We start from the raw sequence: 17122 nt of genomic DNA on the forward strand, positions 1-17122 counted from the left end.
CTTTTGTCTGCCTGGTTGCTGGGTGCCCCTCACCCTCCACCCGGAGCCTGGCGCCCCACCCAGCTCTCCCCTGCACACCAAAGTAAAAAATAATTCAAGGTGATTTCTCGGCTGTGCATATATGTTTTTTAAACATGCAAGCAGAGGTAAGTGACAATTGCTGTATTCTTTTCAGCGCCTTCCCTGAGGCCCCCTCAGTCCTCCCACATACCAGCTGCATCAGCCATGGGCAGGCCGCAGGTGGCTGGGAGGGGCTCTGGGCACAACAGGGGAACAAAGTCAGGGAGACATGCAGGGCTGGCTCATGGAGGTGGGAAGGTCCAGGGCGGGTCCCCGGGACTGCAGGAAGCCAGCTGTCACCTGACTGGCAGAGGGGACACTCCCTTCTCTTCTCACTGGGGCCAGAGACGCCCATGGATCCCCAGCACTGCCACAGCACCCCCCTCTGGCCAGATGAAGGCACTGAGGCTCCAAGCAGTGACAGGTAGGAGGTGGGATAGGTTCTCAGGAGACCCCTGGGAGGTTCACAGGGCTGCCGATGCAGGGAAAAGACAGAGTCAGGGAGGCCACACCACCAGAGCTCAGCCAGGGGTGTCCCGGCTGGTGTCCCTGGGTCCCCCCTTGGCCCCATGGTCTACACTCTGTGCCACAGCCAGAGTGATCCTGTTAAATCGTGTCTTGCCTCGCTCAGACTCTCCATGGCTCCCACCTCCCTCAGAGAAGAGTCTGTGCAGCCCTAACTGCCCTGGCCCCACACCCTCTCTGACCACTCCCCCTCTCTACTGCTTACTCCTTTCCAGACCTACTGGCCATGTCTTTGCCATGTCTCTATCACCCAGTCACACTCCTGCTTGGGACCTTCACACCCATTATTTCTCTGCCTAGAATGTTCTCATGGTTTATTCAAGTCTCAACTCCAGTGTCACCTCCTCAGAGCAGAGTTCTCTGACCCCACTCATTACCTCCTATCATAATATTGCACTTCCTTGTCTATAGCATTTGCTAACTCCTAACATTATATTTGAAATCTACTTGTTTATTTATGTAAATAAATAAGAGGCCCACTGTCTCTCTCCTCGAAAGTGAACCCCATGAGGGAGGGACTTTGTTTTGTTCCCTGCTGTGTCCTCAGGCCTTGGACAGGGCTGGCATTTGCTGAATAAATTAATGAAAACAGACATGGCAGATAGAGAGATGAAGGGGGACATGATGGATAAATGGATGGATGGGATAAAGGAAGGGTGGATGCAAGGATGGATGGATGGATGGATGATGGATGGATGATGGATGGATGGATGGATGGGAGAGAGGTAGGATGGATAGATCAATGGGAGAATGGATGGAAAGAACTGATGGATGAATGGATGGAAAGACGGATAGAAAGAGGGGTAGATTGGAGGAAGGATGGATGAATAGGATGGATGGATGGATGGATGGATGGATGGATGGATAGTTGGATGGATGGATGGATGGATGGATGGATGGATGGATAAATGGATGGATGGATGGATGGATGGATGGACGGATGGATGGACAGATGGATGGATAAATGGATGGATGGATGGATGAATAGATGAATGGATGGACGGATGGATGGATAGATAAATGGATGGATGGATGGATGGATGGATGGATGGACAGATGGATAGATAAATGGATGGATGGATGGATGGATGGATGGACGGATGGATGGACAGATGGATGGATAAATGGATGGATGGATGGATGGATGGATGGATGAACAGATGGATGGATGGATGGATGGATGGATGGATGGATAGATAAATGGATGGATGGATGGATGGATGGATGGATGGACAGATGGATGGATAAATGGATGGATGGATGGATGGATGGATGGATGGATCTACAGATCCATAAATAAATGGGACAGATAAATAAATGGGTAAGTAGATGGATGATGAGTGGATGGATGGATGGATGGATGGGAGAGAGGTAAGATGATGGATCAATGGGAGAATGGATGGAAAGAACTGATGGATGAATGGATGGAAAGATGGATAGAAAGAGGGGTAGATTGAAGGAAGGATGGATGAATAGGATGGATGGATGGATGGATGGATGGATGGACGGATGGACAGACGGACTGACTGACAGATGGAAACACAGACAGGAAAACAGACACAAGATCAGTGCAAGTTGTGCATGTGACTTTGTCTAAAAGGACTAGAGCCTGGGGGTGAGCCCAGCTCACAGCCGACCTTGGGGACTCTCAGAACCCTAAAGCCCCAGCCCCCTCAAGAAGTGACGCAGAGGAACATGGCAGGTGGGGGACCGGCCCCAGGCTTTATTGAGTAGATTCCGGGGAAGGGGGGACAGGCAGACCATCACCCTGGCCCTGGAGCCTCCTCTTCTTGCCTCTGCTGCCCCCCAGGGCGGGCCTGGGCCACTGGGGCCTGGGTGCCCTTCAGCTGCTGAGGAAGCAGCCCCGCTTGTGCCACTTCTGGTCCCGGATGCGGCGCACAGACTGCAGCTGCGGCTGGTTGGCGTCCCACTCGTTCCAGTGGCGGTACTCACCCCGCTCGAACACGTACTGGCGCCCACGGTAGCCGGGGAACTCGTAGCCAACCCACCTGCCGGGTACCAAGGTTGCGGTAAGGACAGTCAGCCTCCTGCCTCCAGCCAGACCGAGGCTTTGAAAGCCGGCATCTGACCAAGCTCTCTGCCTGCCTAAATTCCTCCCTGGCTCCCCAGTGCCCTCCGGATGAATTCAAACTCCCTACCCTGCTCACAGGTCCTTCACCAAACATCTCAACATGCCTTCTCCACACCCCATACTCCAACCTCTCTCATACTACTTTCCTTGAAACGGAGTGTCTCTGAACCCTTACACATGCTTTTCCTTACGCCTGGAACACTCTTCCTTGCCTCATCCATATCCCTCTCCCCTTTCATTCATCTTTACGCCTCGATTTCTATGTCTCCTCCTCCAGGAAAGCCCTTGCTGACGTCCCCAGGCTGAATCAGAGAGCCCCTGTGAGTCTCCCATCGCAATCCTGGTCACAATAAATTGTGAATACCTGTCTCCTTGTCTGTCTCCCCAGCAGACTAAAATTCTTGAGGGCAGAGGCTGTGTAATTCTTGTTGCCCCCATATTCTACACATAGAAATGCTCAGCACAAAGTTGTTGAATAAATTACTATCAGGGAGGAGTGGCACCTTTTAAGGCTCAACCCCAGATCCCAAGCCCACAGAGATGTAGTCACTGACAAAGGGAAAATGATTCTAAGATTGCATTAACAGAGATATTAAGCCTAGAAGGAGGGAGGTGATGTACTACGCACTCTCCTGTATACTATTCAGGTCATATCTAGAGAACCACTATGTCACTTCTCACCCGGGTAAGAAGGGCAAGGACTGTGAAAGGAAACAAACAAACAAACAAAAATGCCCCTGAGGATCAGTTCAAGGGCCTGGGGAGGTTTGGCAAAGGAGTGAAGACCTAGATAGGGACAGGTAAGAGCAACAGATTTCACTTGATTAAAAAATAAAGATAAAACTTCCTACAAGTCAAAGCTTCCTGGATATCTAATGGTTATGGAGGGTGAACAATTAGCCATTCCCATCATGGGCCCCCCCCCCCCCAACCCCGCGCCATGCCTGGAGAGGCAGGGAGCGTCAGGAAACACAGTGAACAGAGATTCTATTTAAAGCCAGAGGGCGGGGCAGGGCAGGAGTGGGGGGTTGGGTCCCTTACGTCCCGTTGATGGCCCGGATGCTCGCCACGCGGTCCTGGAAGCCATGCGCCCAGAGGCTGGGCACGTCGTCATCCACTATCTCCATCTTGCGGCCGCTGAAAGCTGGGTTCTCAAACAGGTGCAGCTTGTGATCCGGGCCATCCTGGGGGCGAGATCACGTGGTGAGCCGGCGGCCCCTCCCACGCTCAGAACAGGGCTTCTGAGACGTGGGAAAGAATCCAGTCACAACAGAATAACGCCTACCCCGGAGCGCCCCCTGCCCGAGGGAGGGAGGCGATTCAGGAGATGCCTGCAGGAGGGACGGGAGGCTAGGGAGGTTCCTCCAGAGCCAGCCTCCTTGGGAATCTTAGAGCCAGGGAGCCATGAAGCCGAGAGTGGGCCTTGGGGCTCCTATTAAAACTCCCATCATTTAGCAGCTAGGGAAACCGAGGCACAGAAAGGCCGGAAGGAGATAAAAATCAGTAACGCAGGAGGATTCCCTCTTGACTAAACCACGTTCTGACTGTGGTCTTCTTAGCTTTCTTCCCACTGTAGCATCAGTGACTGTGACAAGAAGAAAGGGCTGGAGCAGCCACGGAGGGTGGGTGGAGCAGGGGGGGTGGGCAGAGCAACATTTAAGAGTGTCGCTGTGGATCGAGTCCCTTCCAGGTGTCTGAGGAAGGCAGGTGGAGAACCCGAGCTGCTTTGCAATTACTTTCTGAAGTTACTTTCCGGGATGCGTTGCTTTAAGGACAATGCTGGTCTGGGACTGGACCGTGTGGCTCCTGATTTTAACAGGGTTACAGAGGGAAGTGTCAGTGCTGTGCTGGCGAAGTCAAGATGTGAATCCTGGTGTCCCAGTCCCCAGGCCAGTGGCCACTGGACCATAGCCAGCTGCTTCTCAGCCCGCACTACCTTTTAGGTCAGAAATGAAGACGGCCCTTCCCCAGCCAGGTCCGTACCAGCCTGTCCCCCAGCTAAGCTTGCACAGTGAGCCTGCCTGACCCAGCTCCCAGCCGGTCCTGCTTCTAGGAGCTCCCCCAAATGGGCAGGAGCTGTACTCACGATTTGCAGGGGCCGGAGGGACAGGAGGCTGTCGCTGTGGTGGCTGTTGGACCAGGCGTCCCAGCGAGGGTAATCCCCCTTCTCCAGGACAAACTGCTCGCCACGGAAGGCCCTGCGTTCGAACGCCAGCCACCTGTAAGAGGAAACCGGCCTGGACCCGCGTCTCCTGAGGGAAGGGCCCCCAAAGCTGCTGACCTTCGACCTTGAGCCCTCCCTCCAGCCCTACCACTGATCCCTGGTCCAGGTATGAAAGGAGCTCCCGGAACATACTGGCCGCTGAGACTCTGAGCCAGAAAACCATCCTGGGAAATAGTGTAAAGAATCTGTTTTATGTGCAACCTTTGTGTAGGTGCTCAGGAACCTTCTTAGCACAATGCCTGGCACCTAGTAGGTAATCCAAAGATAATTCCTCTCCTTTCTCCACCTCTTCCTCATTATTATTGTTATTATTATATTGTTATTTATATGCACGTTTCCATTCATTTTCACAGACACTCTCTCTGAAGCGCGTGCCAGTGTTATCCCCATTTGACAGATGGGAAAACTGAGGCCAGAGATGGGAAGGGAGTCGCCTAAGACCCCACAGCAGACCTAGACCTGGAACCCGGACCTCCTGACCCCCGGAAGGCTCGGGGCTGTGAGGAGGGGGCTGGGGGCCCAAGTACTCACGGCCCAGACTCCACTTGGATGGAGCCCACCTTCTCCAGCAGGCTCTCCGTCAGGTTGGGGCACTCAGCCGAGAGCTCGCACCGCTTGCCCTGGAAGTTCTCCATTTCGTATACGATCACCTGAAAGGGCAGCATCCTGAGCATCCCAGCGGCGTGGAGCTCCCAGGGCCACCCCTTTATCCCCTCCCTCTGCAGGGTCCTCCTTGGGGCAGGGCCAGGAGGACCATCCCTCCGTTCCATCTGCTCTGCCTTGGACGCGCTGGGATCCAGCATCGACTGCAGGCTTGCACTGCCCCCTCGTGGCCACACGCGGGAATGTCTCCAGGAATCTCAAACCAGGATTGCAGCTACTATCTGACCCCAAACTAACAGGGTGAAATGACCCAGGGGAAGGAAATGAAGCCGCTTATGGTTAGGAGGGAATGTGGGCCCCGTTTTAAACTTTTCAAGAGAGGCCAGAAATCTGTATTTCCCTTAACGTGAAATTTCCCTGTGCCAACGAAGGAAACAGCAGCTCGCAACGTCTGAGTTGACCTTCACCTGTCCCACGCCCAGAGAGGAAGAGACTGCAAAGGAAGAGGAAGGTTTTGCCTCTCTTATCCACCTAGAAGCACAAGCTGTCTTTGCAGAAGGCCCCTGAGTTACATCTGTTCTGGTCATTTTATAGAAGGCTCAGAAAGGGTACGTCACTTGTCCTGGGCTGCACAGCAAGTTAGGCAGAGGAACCAGGATTCGGTAAGTCGGCTGGCTCTTTTCTCCTGCACGCTGCTATGGACGAGGCCCACGGAGCCAGGAAGGGCCTGTGGTGGCATCTGCCTTCCAGGCGGGCACTGCCTCTGCGGCTTTGCAAAGGCCTTTAGAAGTCCCTAGACCAACCCTGTGGTCCCCCCAATCCCAAGAGGAGGAAGGCCTCTTTTCTTCTCTTCCACTCTCTTTAAAGCCACCAGCACAGGGCACCTGGGTGGCTCAGTGGGTTAAGCGTCCGGCTTCGGCTCGGGTCATGATCTCACGGTTCGTGAGTTCGAGTCCCGCATCGGGCTCCGTGCTGACAGCTCGGACCCTGGAAGCCTGCTTCGGATTCTGTGTCTTCCTCTCTCTCTGACCCTCCCCCGTTCATGCTCTGTCTCTCTCAAAAATGAACATTAAAAAAAAAAAAAAAATGAAAGCCACCAGCACATCCTCAGAACTGCCCCCACCCACAGTTATCCCTTTAGTCAACCTATCCTCCAACCCCATCTCAGGTTAAAGCCCCCAGGGAGGCTCAGAGAGGGGAGAGCCAACAAATTCCAGCCGTCGGAATTCTCCTTAGCTGGCCAGGGCAATGGCCTTTACATTTAGCTCTAGCGCCGGCTCAGGGGGCCAAGACAGCGAGCATTGTTCCATTTTCCAGATGGGGCTGTTGAGGCCCAGAGGAGCCAGAGAACTGGACTGAGGTCAGGCAGGAAGAGTCCAAGCCACGTCTCCTGAAACCCCTGGGCCTCTGTGCCCCACTGAGACAGGCTGTGTGTGTCCAGTTCCGTTCTCCAGATGAGGACACAGGAGAGAGGGTGCAGTAAAGGCGTGAAGGGAGTGTCTTTCTGGCCCCCGATGGCTGGCAGGGGTTTCTCTTTCTGGAGGCCGGCTGCCTGCTGGGGAAGCTGACCCTGAGGCCCAAGAGCAGCCCCAGGCCCGGAGCCGCTGGGACCCCTTCCCGCCCCGTACCTTGTAGCTGCCCCCAAGGCCGCCGTGGCTCTTGCCCGCTGCAGCTTGCTCGGGTGCGCCATGCTGTTCCGCCATCTCGCCAGGAACGCGTCTGGCTCCAAGCAAAGGAAAGTGAGTCACGGGGTGCACCGGGACGAACGAGGTACGGATGAGATTGAGGTCGAAGATGAGCTACAGAACCTTTTGCTGCTTTGGAGGACGTGGTCGTGACTCACTGCACTGGGTCATTCAGTCATTCGACAAACATTCACTGAGCACCTGTCATGGGTCACAGGACTGGGCCTGGCCCCGAAGCGCGTCCCCCTTCCCCCTCCCCAACTACTCCCCAAAACAGGGTTCTTCAAGCTCTGTGTAGGCACACCACCTCCGGACCCTGGCCAGAGGGTGGGCTTCCGCGGGGTTTCTCTACAGGGATCTCTCCCACCTCCATGCTCTGGGCTACGGTCTTCTGTTCATTCGTTACTCTGTTCACCAAAGATTCCAGGAGCACCTGCTCGGTGCCTGGCCTGGGGCTGGGTAACCCAGATGAACGGCAGACTACAGACTGGTGGGAGACGGGCAGACAGACAGAGCGATATCCAGAGAATGCACGATGCAGGACCAGATCCCGGGACACCTGCTCTGGCCCAGTTTCCAGACGTTTGGTGATTTATTCCATATGCATTTATGGAGCACTTACTGTGTACCAGCCACTTAAAGACACAGACACAGACAGACTGTTCCCTGCATCCCTGTGGGGACCGTGACACAACACACAGGCCCCACAGTAGTCACGTGGGAGGATTCTCATGATTGTCCCGCGACACACACAGGGGACTGTTCTCCAGTTTATCAGCACACACACATGCACGCAACTTGCACACACATAAGCTCCCGTGGTCCTTGTACACAGTCACATGACACTCACTGTACACGACGGCCCCCCCCACCTCTCTCTCTCACACACACACACACACACACACACCGTGCCCATCTCAGACGTCCGCAGTGGTCCACAAGGCACACATATCTACACCCCGCACCTGAGTGCCCCCCACCATGGCCCCAGCGCCCCCACTGCTGGCGGGTGCAGCTGCAGAGCCCATATGCTCTGGACACAGGCCCAGGGATGCATATCCTACAGGATGCTTGTCCTGTCTATGCCTGGCCTCAGCAGGTCACGGGGCCTGGCCCAGCTCAGGGAGGACCCTCAGGGTCCTTGGCAGCCCCCAATTTGTTCACCCCCTTCCTCAGCTGCGCTTAGGAGGAAGCCTAAGCACATGCCCGGGGACTCTTCCCTGGCCACCTCCCTCTGATATCAGTTGGGCTTGGTGGCTGGATCGGCTCCTCCCTCTTGGCTCCAGCCTTTAAGTGAATCCCCGGTTTGTGCAGGGGCCAGCCGTGCATGCCCCAGGGAGATCCCCAAAGGTCTGGGCCTGCCGGGGCAGCTCTCGCCTCCCCTCCCCTGCCCATCCCAGAATGAACCTGCTGCTGTAGCCTCAGGAAGAACAGAGGGGCCAGCACCGTCTGCAGACTCAGTCTGCCTTTGCTCGGAGCGTCCTATTTATGGGCGCTTTTCGACAGCCCAGCACATCCCAGCCTGCTGAGGCAGCGCCCCGTCCACCCGATTCCGTTCGGGCCATTTCACTCCAATAGTGGGCCCAGGGAGGCCCCAGTGCCTGTGTCCTCCGCCATGGCCCCTGATGGCTTCCTGGGGGCAGACGGACCTCATCAGCTTTGTTGGAAGCCTGACAGCGCCGACGGGCGGGCATCGGGGTGTAAAGCTCTCCAGTGCCCCCCAACTCCTTTTCTTTGGCTTCCTGGAGCCACCACCTTCCTAATCCGCTAAGTGACATTTTTGGAATGATACCAGTTCTTAAAGCAAGGGGCCCCGGAATCAATTTTCCCATGTGTCATTACGGCCTAAATTTTAAGTCAGGTTATCCTAAACATGACCCCCAAATTGGGTGTCCACGGGATGCTGTAACAGACCCAACAAAGATTTATTTTCTCCATATAGAGGCATGTATGGCTAACAGCTACCATTTATTGAAGATCTACTATGTGCAAGGCTATGTGCCAACTTCATGAACATTATGTTTAATCTTCACCCAGCCTGCCTGCTTTCTTCCTTCCTTCCTTCCTTCTTTCCTTCCTCCCTCCCTTCCCTCCTTCTTTTCTTCCTTCCTTCCTCCCTTCCTTCCTTCTTTCCTTCCTTCTTTCCTTCCTTCTTTCCTTCCTTCCTTCCTTCCTTCTTTGAGAGAGGGTAGAGGAGAGGGGCAGAGGGAGAGAGAGAATCTTAAGCAGGTTCCCTGCTTGACACAGAGCCCGATATGGGGCTTGATCCCACAGCCCTGGGATCATGACCTGAGCCGAAATCAAGAGTCAGATGCTTAACCAACTAAGCCCCCCAGGTGCACCCCCCACCCAGCCCTCTTTAGGGAAGGAATTATGATCCCCATTTTATAGATGATTCAGAAACTAAGTTCAGAGAGGTGAAGTCACTTACCCAGAAGCACACAGCAGAGAGGTGGAGAGGCTGGCTTGACCCAGGGCCCAGATCTTAGCCTCAATAGAAATAAAGGCAGTCATGATTGTTACCTTATTTATGACCCCCAAAAAAGCCCCCCCAAAACAAACAAAAAAAAATGAAACAAAACCCAAAGAGAAAAACAGAAGCCAAAAACAAACCCAAACCAAAACCCTAGGCCCATACATTTTTAAAGTATGATTAATGATGGTTGGGAGACTAAAATGAGGAGAGGGCCAAGGAGTGAATTGTTAGGAAACGGGTTGGTTTTGTTATTTTTGGCTAAAATCCTCAAGTTAGCCTAGAGCCCAGTGACCCCGCGTCTCTGGAGATGGTGATGGAATGCTGGGTGGCAGCTGCAGCTGGCCTCTGGAAGCAGGTGACCTCGGGGGCGCTGCTGGAGGTCAGAGCCACATCTGCAAATGGACAGCCACGGAGAGATCATGAAGCAAAACACTCAGACTGGGGCTTTCCTGCTTCTGTCCGTGGAGGATCCTTCTGGGCAGTTCAAACCAAGGGACTACTTCCTGCTGGCCATCGTGGGACCCAGAGCTGGTTTTGCCCCCTTAACTTGGGATGCAGTCACCACCTGCTAGGGATCTAGGGGGGAAGGTCTAAGGGGGATCTGGTGTGACTTCCTCCCATCTGATCCTTTAGGATCTCTGGATCCTAAAAGGACCTGCTGTGTGGCCCAACACTTTCACATGCCACGTTTCCTCAGCCTAAAGTTTCTCAGTATCGGGACTATTGCCATCGGAGGCCAGTTAATTCTTGGTGGTGGGGGGAGCCGTCCTGTGCCCTGTGAGATATTGATCCGCACCCCTGGCCTCTACCCATTAGATGCTAGAAGCACCTCCCGTTCCTCTTTGTAATAACCAAGAATGTCCCCTGTCTTTGCCAGGTGTCATCTGGGGGCCGCTGTCCACCCAGTTGAGGACCACTGGCTTAAACTCTTGCCCGCTAATGCCACTATCAGCACTCCCACAGCCGGGAGGAGGCAGAACGAGGATTCAACCCCACGTTGAATGGAAATCCTGCTTTGTCCCCACGGGTCCCCTTTCCCAGGACCTCAGCTCCCCCCCTTCCTGCCGGTGGCCCCCAGCTCAGCACAGACAACAGACCGACTCAGCTGGTGCATGCATGGGAGAGTCCATTCATCTGCACACTGACACACGGAGCTCTCCAGTGCAACTTGCATCGAAGCTTTATTTGCTATTTTCATAGTCTGAATGCAACATCTTTGTACATGCAAAGGTCATCCTATTTAATGGCAGTTGGCCAGATTCCCAACTGCTCTTCTGTGCGTATGAAACCTCTTTACAGTTACAAAATATAAAAGCACTTGTAGATATCCAATACTCTGTGAGGTCCAGGAAGCCCCCATTTGTTTTAACGTTAAAAATATAGGTTTTTCTAGATGAATTCTCAGTCACGCGATTAGAGACTCTTTTTGGGATTGGATAAAGTACCTGTCGTCCACCTTCTGTTCAGAACCCCTAGAGCTTGTGAATTCATAAGGCAATTGCAAGAACACCAGCAGGCAGGTTTAACTTACCTATACACAGGACTGGAGTTTCTTTCCTACCGTGACTCAAATATCTCAGGAAGGGACCCAGAAGAAAGGCTAGGAAAATATATAGCGGATTTATATATATTTCCACTCCCTCCATCTTACAAAGTGTTTTGAGGATCAGATCCATCGGGGAAGTACATCGTTTCTAGGATATTAGTATGATTTAGGAAACAGCACAGTACAAAATTATCTTCCATAACACAATATATTATTTTTGAGCCCCCTATTTACAGGATGTATAAGGCTATGTGAAATGAGACCAGTAAAAAGCTCAAATTGTTCTTTAGACAACAGCAATTTTTTTTTTTGTAGGCGTGACACCACTGGAGATTGTCAAAAAAAGGGGCCAGTTGGATTCATAGAGGGAGATGGTCCGGCACCAGGTTGGACAGTGACTATTTAAGAAGATTCGGGGAGAAGCCGATTGATTTTAAGGGTTAGCTCTCCAGGAACCTGAGGCTGAGTCTGCAGAACCCAGATTTCTGCACCCCTCCCCACAGGAATCAATCCAAACATAAGAAAGCAAATTCTAGACGGGTGGGATGGTGGGAACCAAAGGACAGAGGTTGGCGAACACCTGTCACACTCACATACTGACTGGCTTTCTATGTGGCCCTACATTTCCAGAACCTCAGCTTGCCCAGAATCCCAGTGGGGTTGACTCATAGCACAGCAGAGCCCGGAACCATGGCTTCCTAGGTGGGTGTAACCCAAGGTGGACTCCCTTCCACACGTGGAGTGGGTCCTACCTCTTCCAGGTGGCTCCCTCCAGGTCAGTGCCGTCCCTCCCACCCCACGGAACCATGGTACCATGGGAGTTTTGCTTCCATGTTTAATACATGGTGGTGGAAGAAAGGCACAATTGAGGCTGTAGGTTTCTCCATTACGGTGGTGACTTTGCCACGGCGTGAATTAAGGGGGGGGAGGGTATCCCCCAATGGACAGAGATCTTCTCCTGCCTCTACTTCTCCCCTCGGGCTCACCCTGAAATTCTAGGGACAGGAACCTAGCTTCCTGTGTTAAGGGACAGGATTATGGGCAGGGGGAAACACAAGGATTGAGGGGGAAGAAACAGAAACTGATGAGGGAGAGGCAGGCCTGCTAGCATTCTCCTTGGGAGGGACACTGTCTTCTGTGCAGGCCCGAGTCACCTGTGAGAAAGTGTTTAGTTTGGGAGGCGATCTGGCCATGTGCCTGTGGGTTTTCAGCTTTGTGATTATGCCTAGCTCCTGGGGCAATCTGGGGGTGTTGTGACAAAGACAGGTACAAGCATAAATGGATGAGGCAGTTCACAGCACCGGGTGGGAGCAGCTGAGCTCTCCTGTGGGGAAAGCACATCAAGGGTTTCCCCCCAATACCTTGCGCAGCCCCTAAACTCTGGGACCTCAGACCTGTGCCTGTTTCTATTCTCGCTCCTTAGCAATGCCTAGAGTTGGCCTCACTTCCCAGGACACATAAAGGGAAACACATTTGTCTCACAACAGATGGCTTGTCCCCCTGGAAAAACTCCCCATCTCATTGTCCTTTTCCTGAATCCTGGACAACCTGAGGCTGTCAGGTCAGTGTCATTCAAAACCCCCAACATCGAAACAACGCAAGCCTTTGAGTTCACGAGAATTTGTCTGATGGCACCAAGGAATTCCCCACAACACTGATTTTTGAGGTCTCACCATGGGATTTCACAAGCCAAAGGCCTCTGTTTCATTAGGCAAAAGACCATGAAGAAGGGGACCCACTGGAGGGGAGAAACACACAGACTCGATCAAAAGACCAGCCATCAAAATGCTGACATGCAAAGGGTGTGTGTGTGTGTGTGTGTGTGTGTGTGTGTGTGTGTAGACAGAGGGAGAGACTGTGCGTACATAGGGTTTTGTGTTCAGTATAAGGCTCTCATTTAAGGAGAGCCAAAGGCCCCCAGGAAGGCGGTTGGATGAGGGCAGGTGACTTGATTGCATACAAATGGTTAAGGCATATTAAGTTAGTTTTAGAAGACACAGATATCCAAAGGTGGCCCAGGCAAACTCAAGAAACTAGCATACAGCTGTCCACTTAATGCCAGAGCTCACTCAGTTTAGAAAGAGGAGAAAACCAATGACACACGTGCCCAGCTATTTGCAAAAGTTCCAAAGCATCAGTCACTTCTAACATCATTGCGCTGGTCATAGTGGGATCCAGAGCTCATGGGGAGCCTGCAGAGAGACGGTGGCTCCTGACCCCCTGTGATGGTCGTTTGTACAGTGGAGAGGTGAGGCTGCTCTAGTCACTTTCAAGGGGGGCGGACTTTGTACATCCTAATCACGAAGGAATTAAATGGATTCTTATTTCCAATCAAGGTGTGGGAGGATAGGCAAAAGATCTCCAGATTAATCTCACGTTCAAGTGTTCTTCTTTCCTGTTGGATATACTGCGCTAAAACAGAACCGAACCTTGGAAAGTTCTTCATGGTATCAATATTCTCATTGAACTGAGCAGGTAAATTCCTACTGTCCAAAGCATCAAGGGACCCTTCCCGCCTGAAGGAAAGAAAGGCAGGAGCCAGGAAGAGTCAGGGTCAGAACATGCGGAGTGTCTTTAAAGGGGATCTATTGACCTGGAAAGCCATTGCATCAAAACTGTTCTAAAACATTAAGTGGATCTAAAAAAATTTTTTTAAAAAAAGGAAAGGAAAGGGAAAGTGAAAGGGGAAAGGAAAAAGGAAAATCACACAAAGCAGCAGTTCCTAGATGCATCCCACCCAATGCCCCAGAGAACTGATTGACCACTAACTTGGGGAATGAAAGGAATTCAAGTTATTACCAAGCAGGGCCAAACCTCTAGACACAGATGCAATGAGGCGTCCAGATGCAAAAGGTTGGGTGGGTAACATGGTTCAACAACTGCCCATCAGTAGCCAAAGTTCAGCCAAAAGGACTGGCGGGGTGGGGGTGGGGGGGGGGAGGAAGGGGGTGGGGCTTCGGCCCCTGTCCGTGGTGCTGAACCACAACTGCCCTCCGGGGCCCAGATGTTTGGCTTAACCTGAAGAAACAGGATTGCTCTTCACCCCCCACAACCACCCCCCAAGAGAAGGAAGAGATGGTAAAGGGTGAGGGAGGAAGAAGAGATGGGGAGACAAATGGAGACCCCTGGAGACATGGCCAGGGGGAAGGATGGTATGGTATGTTTTGACACCCTTTGCAAATAATGGATTTATCAAGAAAGATTTTCACATCTTGGGAAGTCAGGGGGTGGGCGTACATGTGCTCAATCCCCATATATAGCCTTCCATATATAGCCTTAGGAAACTCAGCTCTGGCACCCCTCAGCGGTCACAGGGTGCCCTGTGAACAGCCCAGGCAAGGTTGGCACAAAGTTTATGGCGACTGCAGGCATGGCAGGTGGCCAGTCAAGCATATCTGGGATGTTTGCAGGAGCCTTGGGTTTCAGAGGTGGAGGAGGCTGGTGTTGAGAATCTCCAAAAAGAAAGACGATCCCCAGAGGTCCTGGAGATTCCTGGGAGTGAGCTTAGTGCTATCAAGAAAAAAAAAAAAAAAAAAAAGAGGCAAGGTGAACCTTATACTTTGTCACCTAGCATCCAGCACTTTCGTCCAGAGAAGAGTTTCAGCAAGACCCTCACTTCCTGCGTTTGGACCTAAAATAAGCACTTGGTCAGGTGGAGTTGGTGGGGGACAGAGGAGTGGTAGAAGGAAGAGGTGAAGAGAAAAAAAAAAGAACCCCCCATTCATGCATTTGTTCAAAGACCTATCTATTTGGAAAGGTTCTTCCATGCCGGCACTGCGGGTGATGTTCAAAAACGACTGGAGATAAAGATTCTCAGGGCAGGTCTGATCTTTGAGTGAAAAGGCACTGCCATTTGGGCTGCAATTTATGAACATTTGAGGCCAAGGGACAAAGGTCACTCCATAGAAATCAGAGCTCAGATGGAAAGGAACCAAGAAGATTGGTATACAAGGGTGACAATTAGAATTTGTTTTAAAAGCATCGGGTAGGGATGAGATAACCTGAGATGATCGAATATGTCAAGCAAACTCTTCACATATCTTTCCTTCTGCTCTTTAACATAAAAAAACATATGTACATATCTAATTTCAAAGAAAATTGGCTGAATTATTGCTTTAACGCCTTCTAAAGCAAACAAAAAAGACGTATAATGAGACAGGTCAACTGTGCACACAGCCCCGCTGAAAGGATTAATACACTGCAAAGACGTGTGTGTTTAAAAAATTGGAACTGCTGATTCTTTGAGAGGGAGGGAGACAGAACTTGCCAAAAAAGCAATCAAAACCCCAACCCTGTAACACTGCCGTGGACCACAGTTACAGCAGGAAACGGACGGTTTCTTCTTCCTTGGAAATATGCTCTTGAAAGAGACCTGCCCTGGGGTTGGAGGACGAAGTGCTTTCACAATACAGGTGTTTTTCCAGAACCCAGGGAGATGGTCCAGCCTCAAACCCATGTTCCTGGAGTGGTGTCTAAAAGTGGGTAGAAATGCACATTTTTATGGAAAACACAAAACCACCAACATGGACAATTCTGGGCAGCCTGGCTTCGTTCTCAGCCTGAAGTGCTGTCTGGGGGAGACGTGCAACTGCTTGAGGAGGGTGGGTCTTGCCGCCCTGATCCGGGGTGAGCCTGCGGAGGGCCAGGAGGCCCCAGCCGGTGTTCTCCACCCAACTGCAAGGGCCCAGGCAGGTAACCATGTGCAGGAACGAATGGCAGCAGCGTGGCCTCGTCTTCGGGTTCTGACAGTTAAGGCTTCTGTTCATTAGACGTGGCAGTGTCCCCTGTCTGGAGAGGAAGAGACAGTCCTGACGTCAGCAAGGGGAACATGTGACCCTATGTGTCTCTGCCATTAAGCCTTAAAACCTTTTCTCGGTATTCTCCAAGACGGCCATCCCCACAAGCCATAGGTTAGGAAAGATGAGTTTGGAGTTTTGTTTTGTTTCGTTTTGTTTTTTGGAGGAGTGGGGTGAGAAAGGTGGCCGGTGGTCAGATGCAGTGGAACAAATGTGAAATTTAGGGTCAGGTCAGGGTTCCAGCCTCAGTTTCCTCATATGGATTTCTATGAGTTTAACTGAGATATCACATGTATAGCCCTAAACACAAAATAAACACGGGCTCTGATTCCTTATCTAAAACTGAGCACAGATTTAGATGGGAATTTAGAATTGCGGGGGGGACGTTTATTATACAAACGTATATACATGCATATATGTATTATGTAACATACATATATATTATGCAAAGCCCCTATCACACCTGCAGTGTAATGTAAAGACATCCATGCAGGTCAGGTTTGCCTCTAAGTAGGTCATGAAAACGCTTCGTTGTCGGTGTCTTCTGGATTTGAGGTTGGTGGGTAAGGGGCTGGCGGGTCTCCTGTGCTACTCATGTCAGAGCAGACTTTTAGGGAGCATGAACCACACGCTCCTACCCCTAGGACTAACCACCGGCACTTTAGTGCATCTTTACTGACCCCTGGGGACCACTTGGCAACATGGACGCGATTAGCCCATTTTACAGATGGGGAAACTGAAGTTCGAGATCTGAAGTCATTTGGGACCTGCACTGGGGCATATCGAATCATCTGACTTTTTTAATCTTTTTTTTTCCAAATTAATTTTTAATTATGCAGGCTGTATATGAATGCAAAAACTGGGGACATTTTGGATTAAGCTAATCTCTGATGTCTCACCATTCCACTTTATGAAAGCATTTTGAGATGCAGTGAGAAGAGCTAGCCAAGTGCATGAGCCCAGAGCCCAGGTTTATCTGGCTCTTCCCCTAGGCTGTCCACCTGGGTTTTTTCCCCTAAGAGGAAACAGGTCACCACAGCCCTCTTTATACGAGCCTGGCACACCCGCACCCATTTCCCCTTTTCTCTCCTAGGGTCCAAAAGTCTCCAACCCTT

At 51.8% G+C, this 17122-nt stretch overlaps 2 protein-coding genes across 6 annotated transcripts in view; both read right to left on the minus strand.

The window, feature by feature from the left end:
- Nucleotides 1-2283: 2283 nt before the first annotated feature.
- On the minus strand, nt 2284-8667 carry CRYBB3 (crystallin beta B3). Its single transcript, XM_060612888.2, has 6 exons — nt 8597-8667; nt 7133-7223; nt 5433-5551; nt 4764-4896; nt 3719-3861; nt 2284-2594 (listed from the first exon to the last, which is right to left on the minus strand). Exons 2-6 carry the CDS (start codon nt 7205-7207, stop codon nt 2429-2431), a joined length of 636 nt encoding a protein of 211 aa, XP_060468871.1. The 5' UTR covers nt 7208-7223; nt 8597-8667; the 3' UTR covers nt 2284-2428.
- A 2155-nt stretch (nt 8668-10822) lies between these two features.
- The window catches only part of KIAA1671 (KIAA1671 ortholog), a 203094-nt gene continuing 196794 nt past the window's right edge, over nt 10823-17122 (minus strand). For all 5 annotated transcript variants that reach the window (XM_060612889.3, XM_060612890.3, XM_060612892.3 and 2 more), the window contains one exon: nt 10823-15999. The gene's annotated coding sequence lies outside the window, so the exon portion shown is untranslated. The remainder of the gene's footprint in view (nt 16000-17122) is intronic.

Source organism: Panthera onca, chromosome D3 (assembly GCF_046562875.1).
Source record: "Panthera onca isolate mPanOnc1 chromosome D3, mPanOnc1 haplotype 2, whole genome shotgun sequence".
In the NCBI taxonomy this organism is placed as follows: Eukaryota; Metazoa; Chordata; class Mammalia; order Carnivora; family Felidae; genus Panthera; species Panthera onca.

Coding starts and splice junctions, on each gene's coding strand:
- CRYBB3 (XM_060612888.2), bottom strand. CDS start 7,207: ATGGCGGAACAGCATGGCGCACCCGAGCAAGCTGCAGCGGGCAAGAGC. Junction 5,552..7,132: donor GCCTTGGGGGCAGCTACAAG/GTACGGGGCGGG, acceptor CTGCCCTTTCAG/GTGATCGTATACGAAATGGA. Junction 4,897..5,432: donor ATCCAAGTGGAGTCTGGGCC/GTGAGTACTTGG, acceptor TTCCTCTTACAG/GTGGCTGGCGTTCGAACGCA.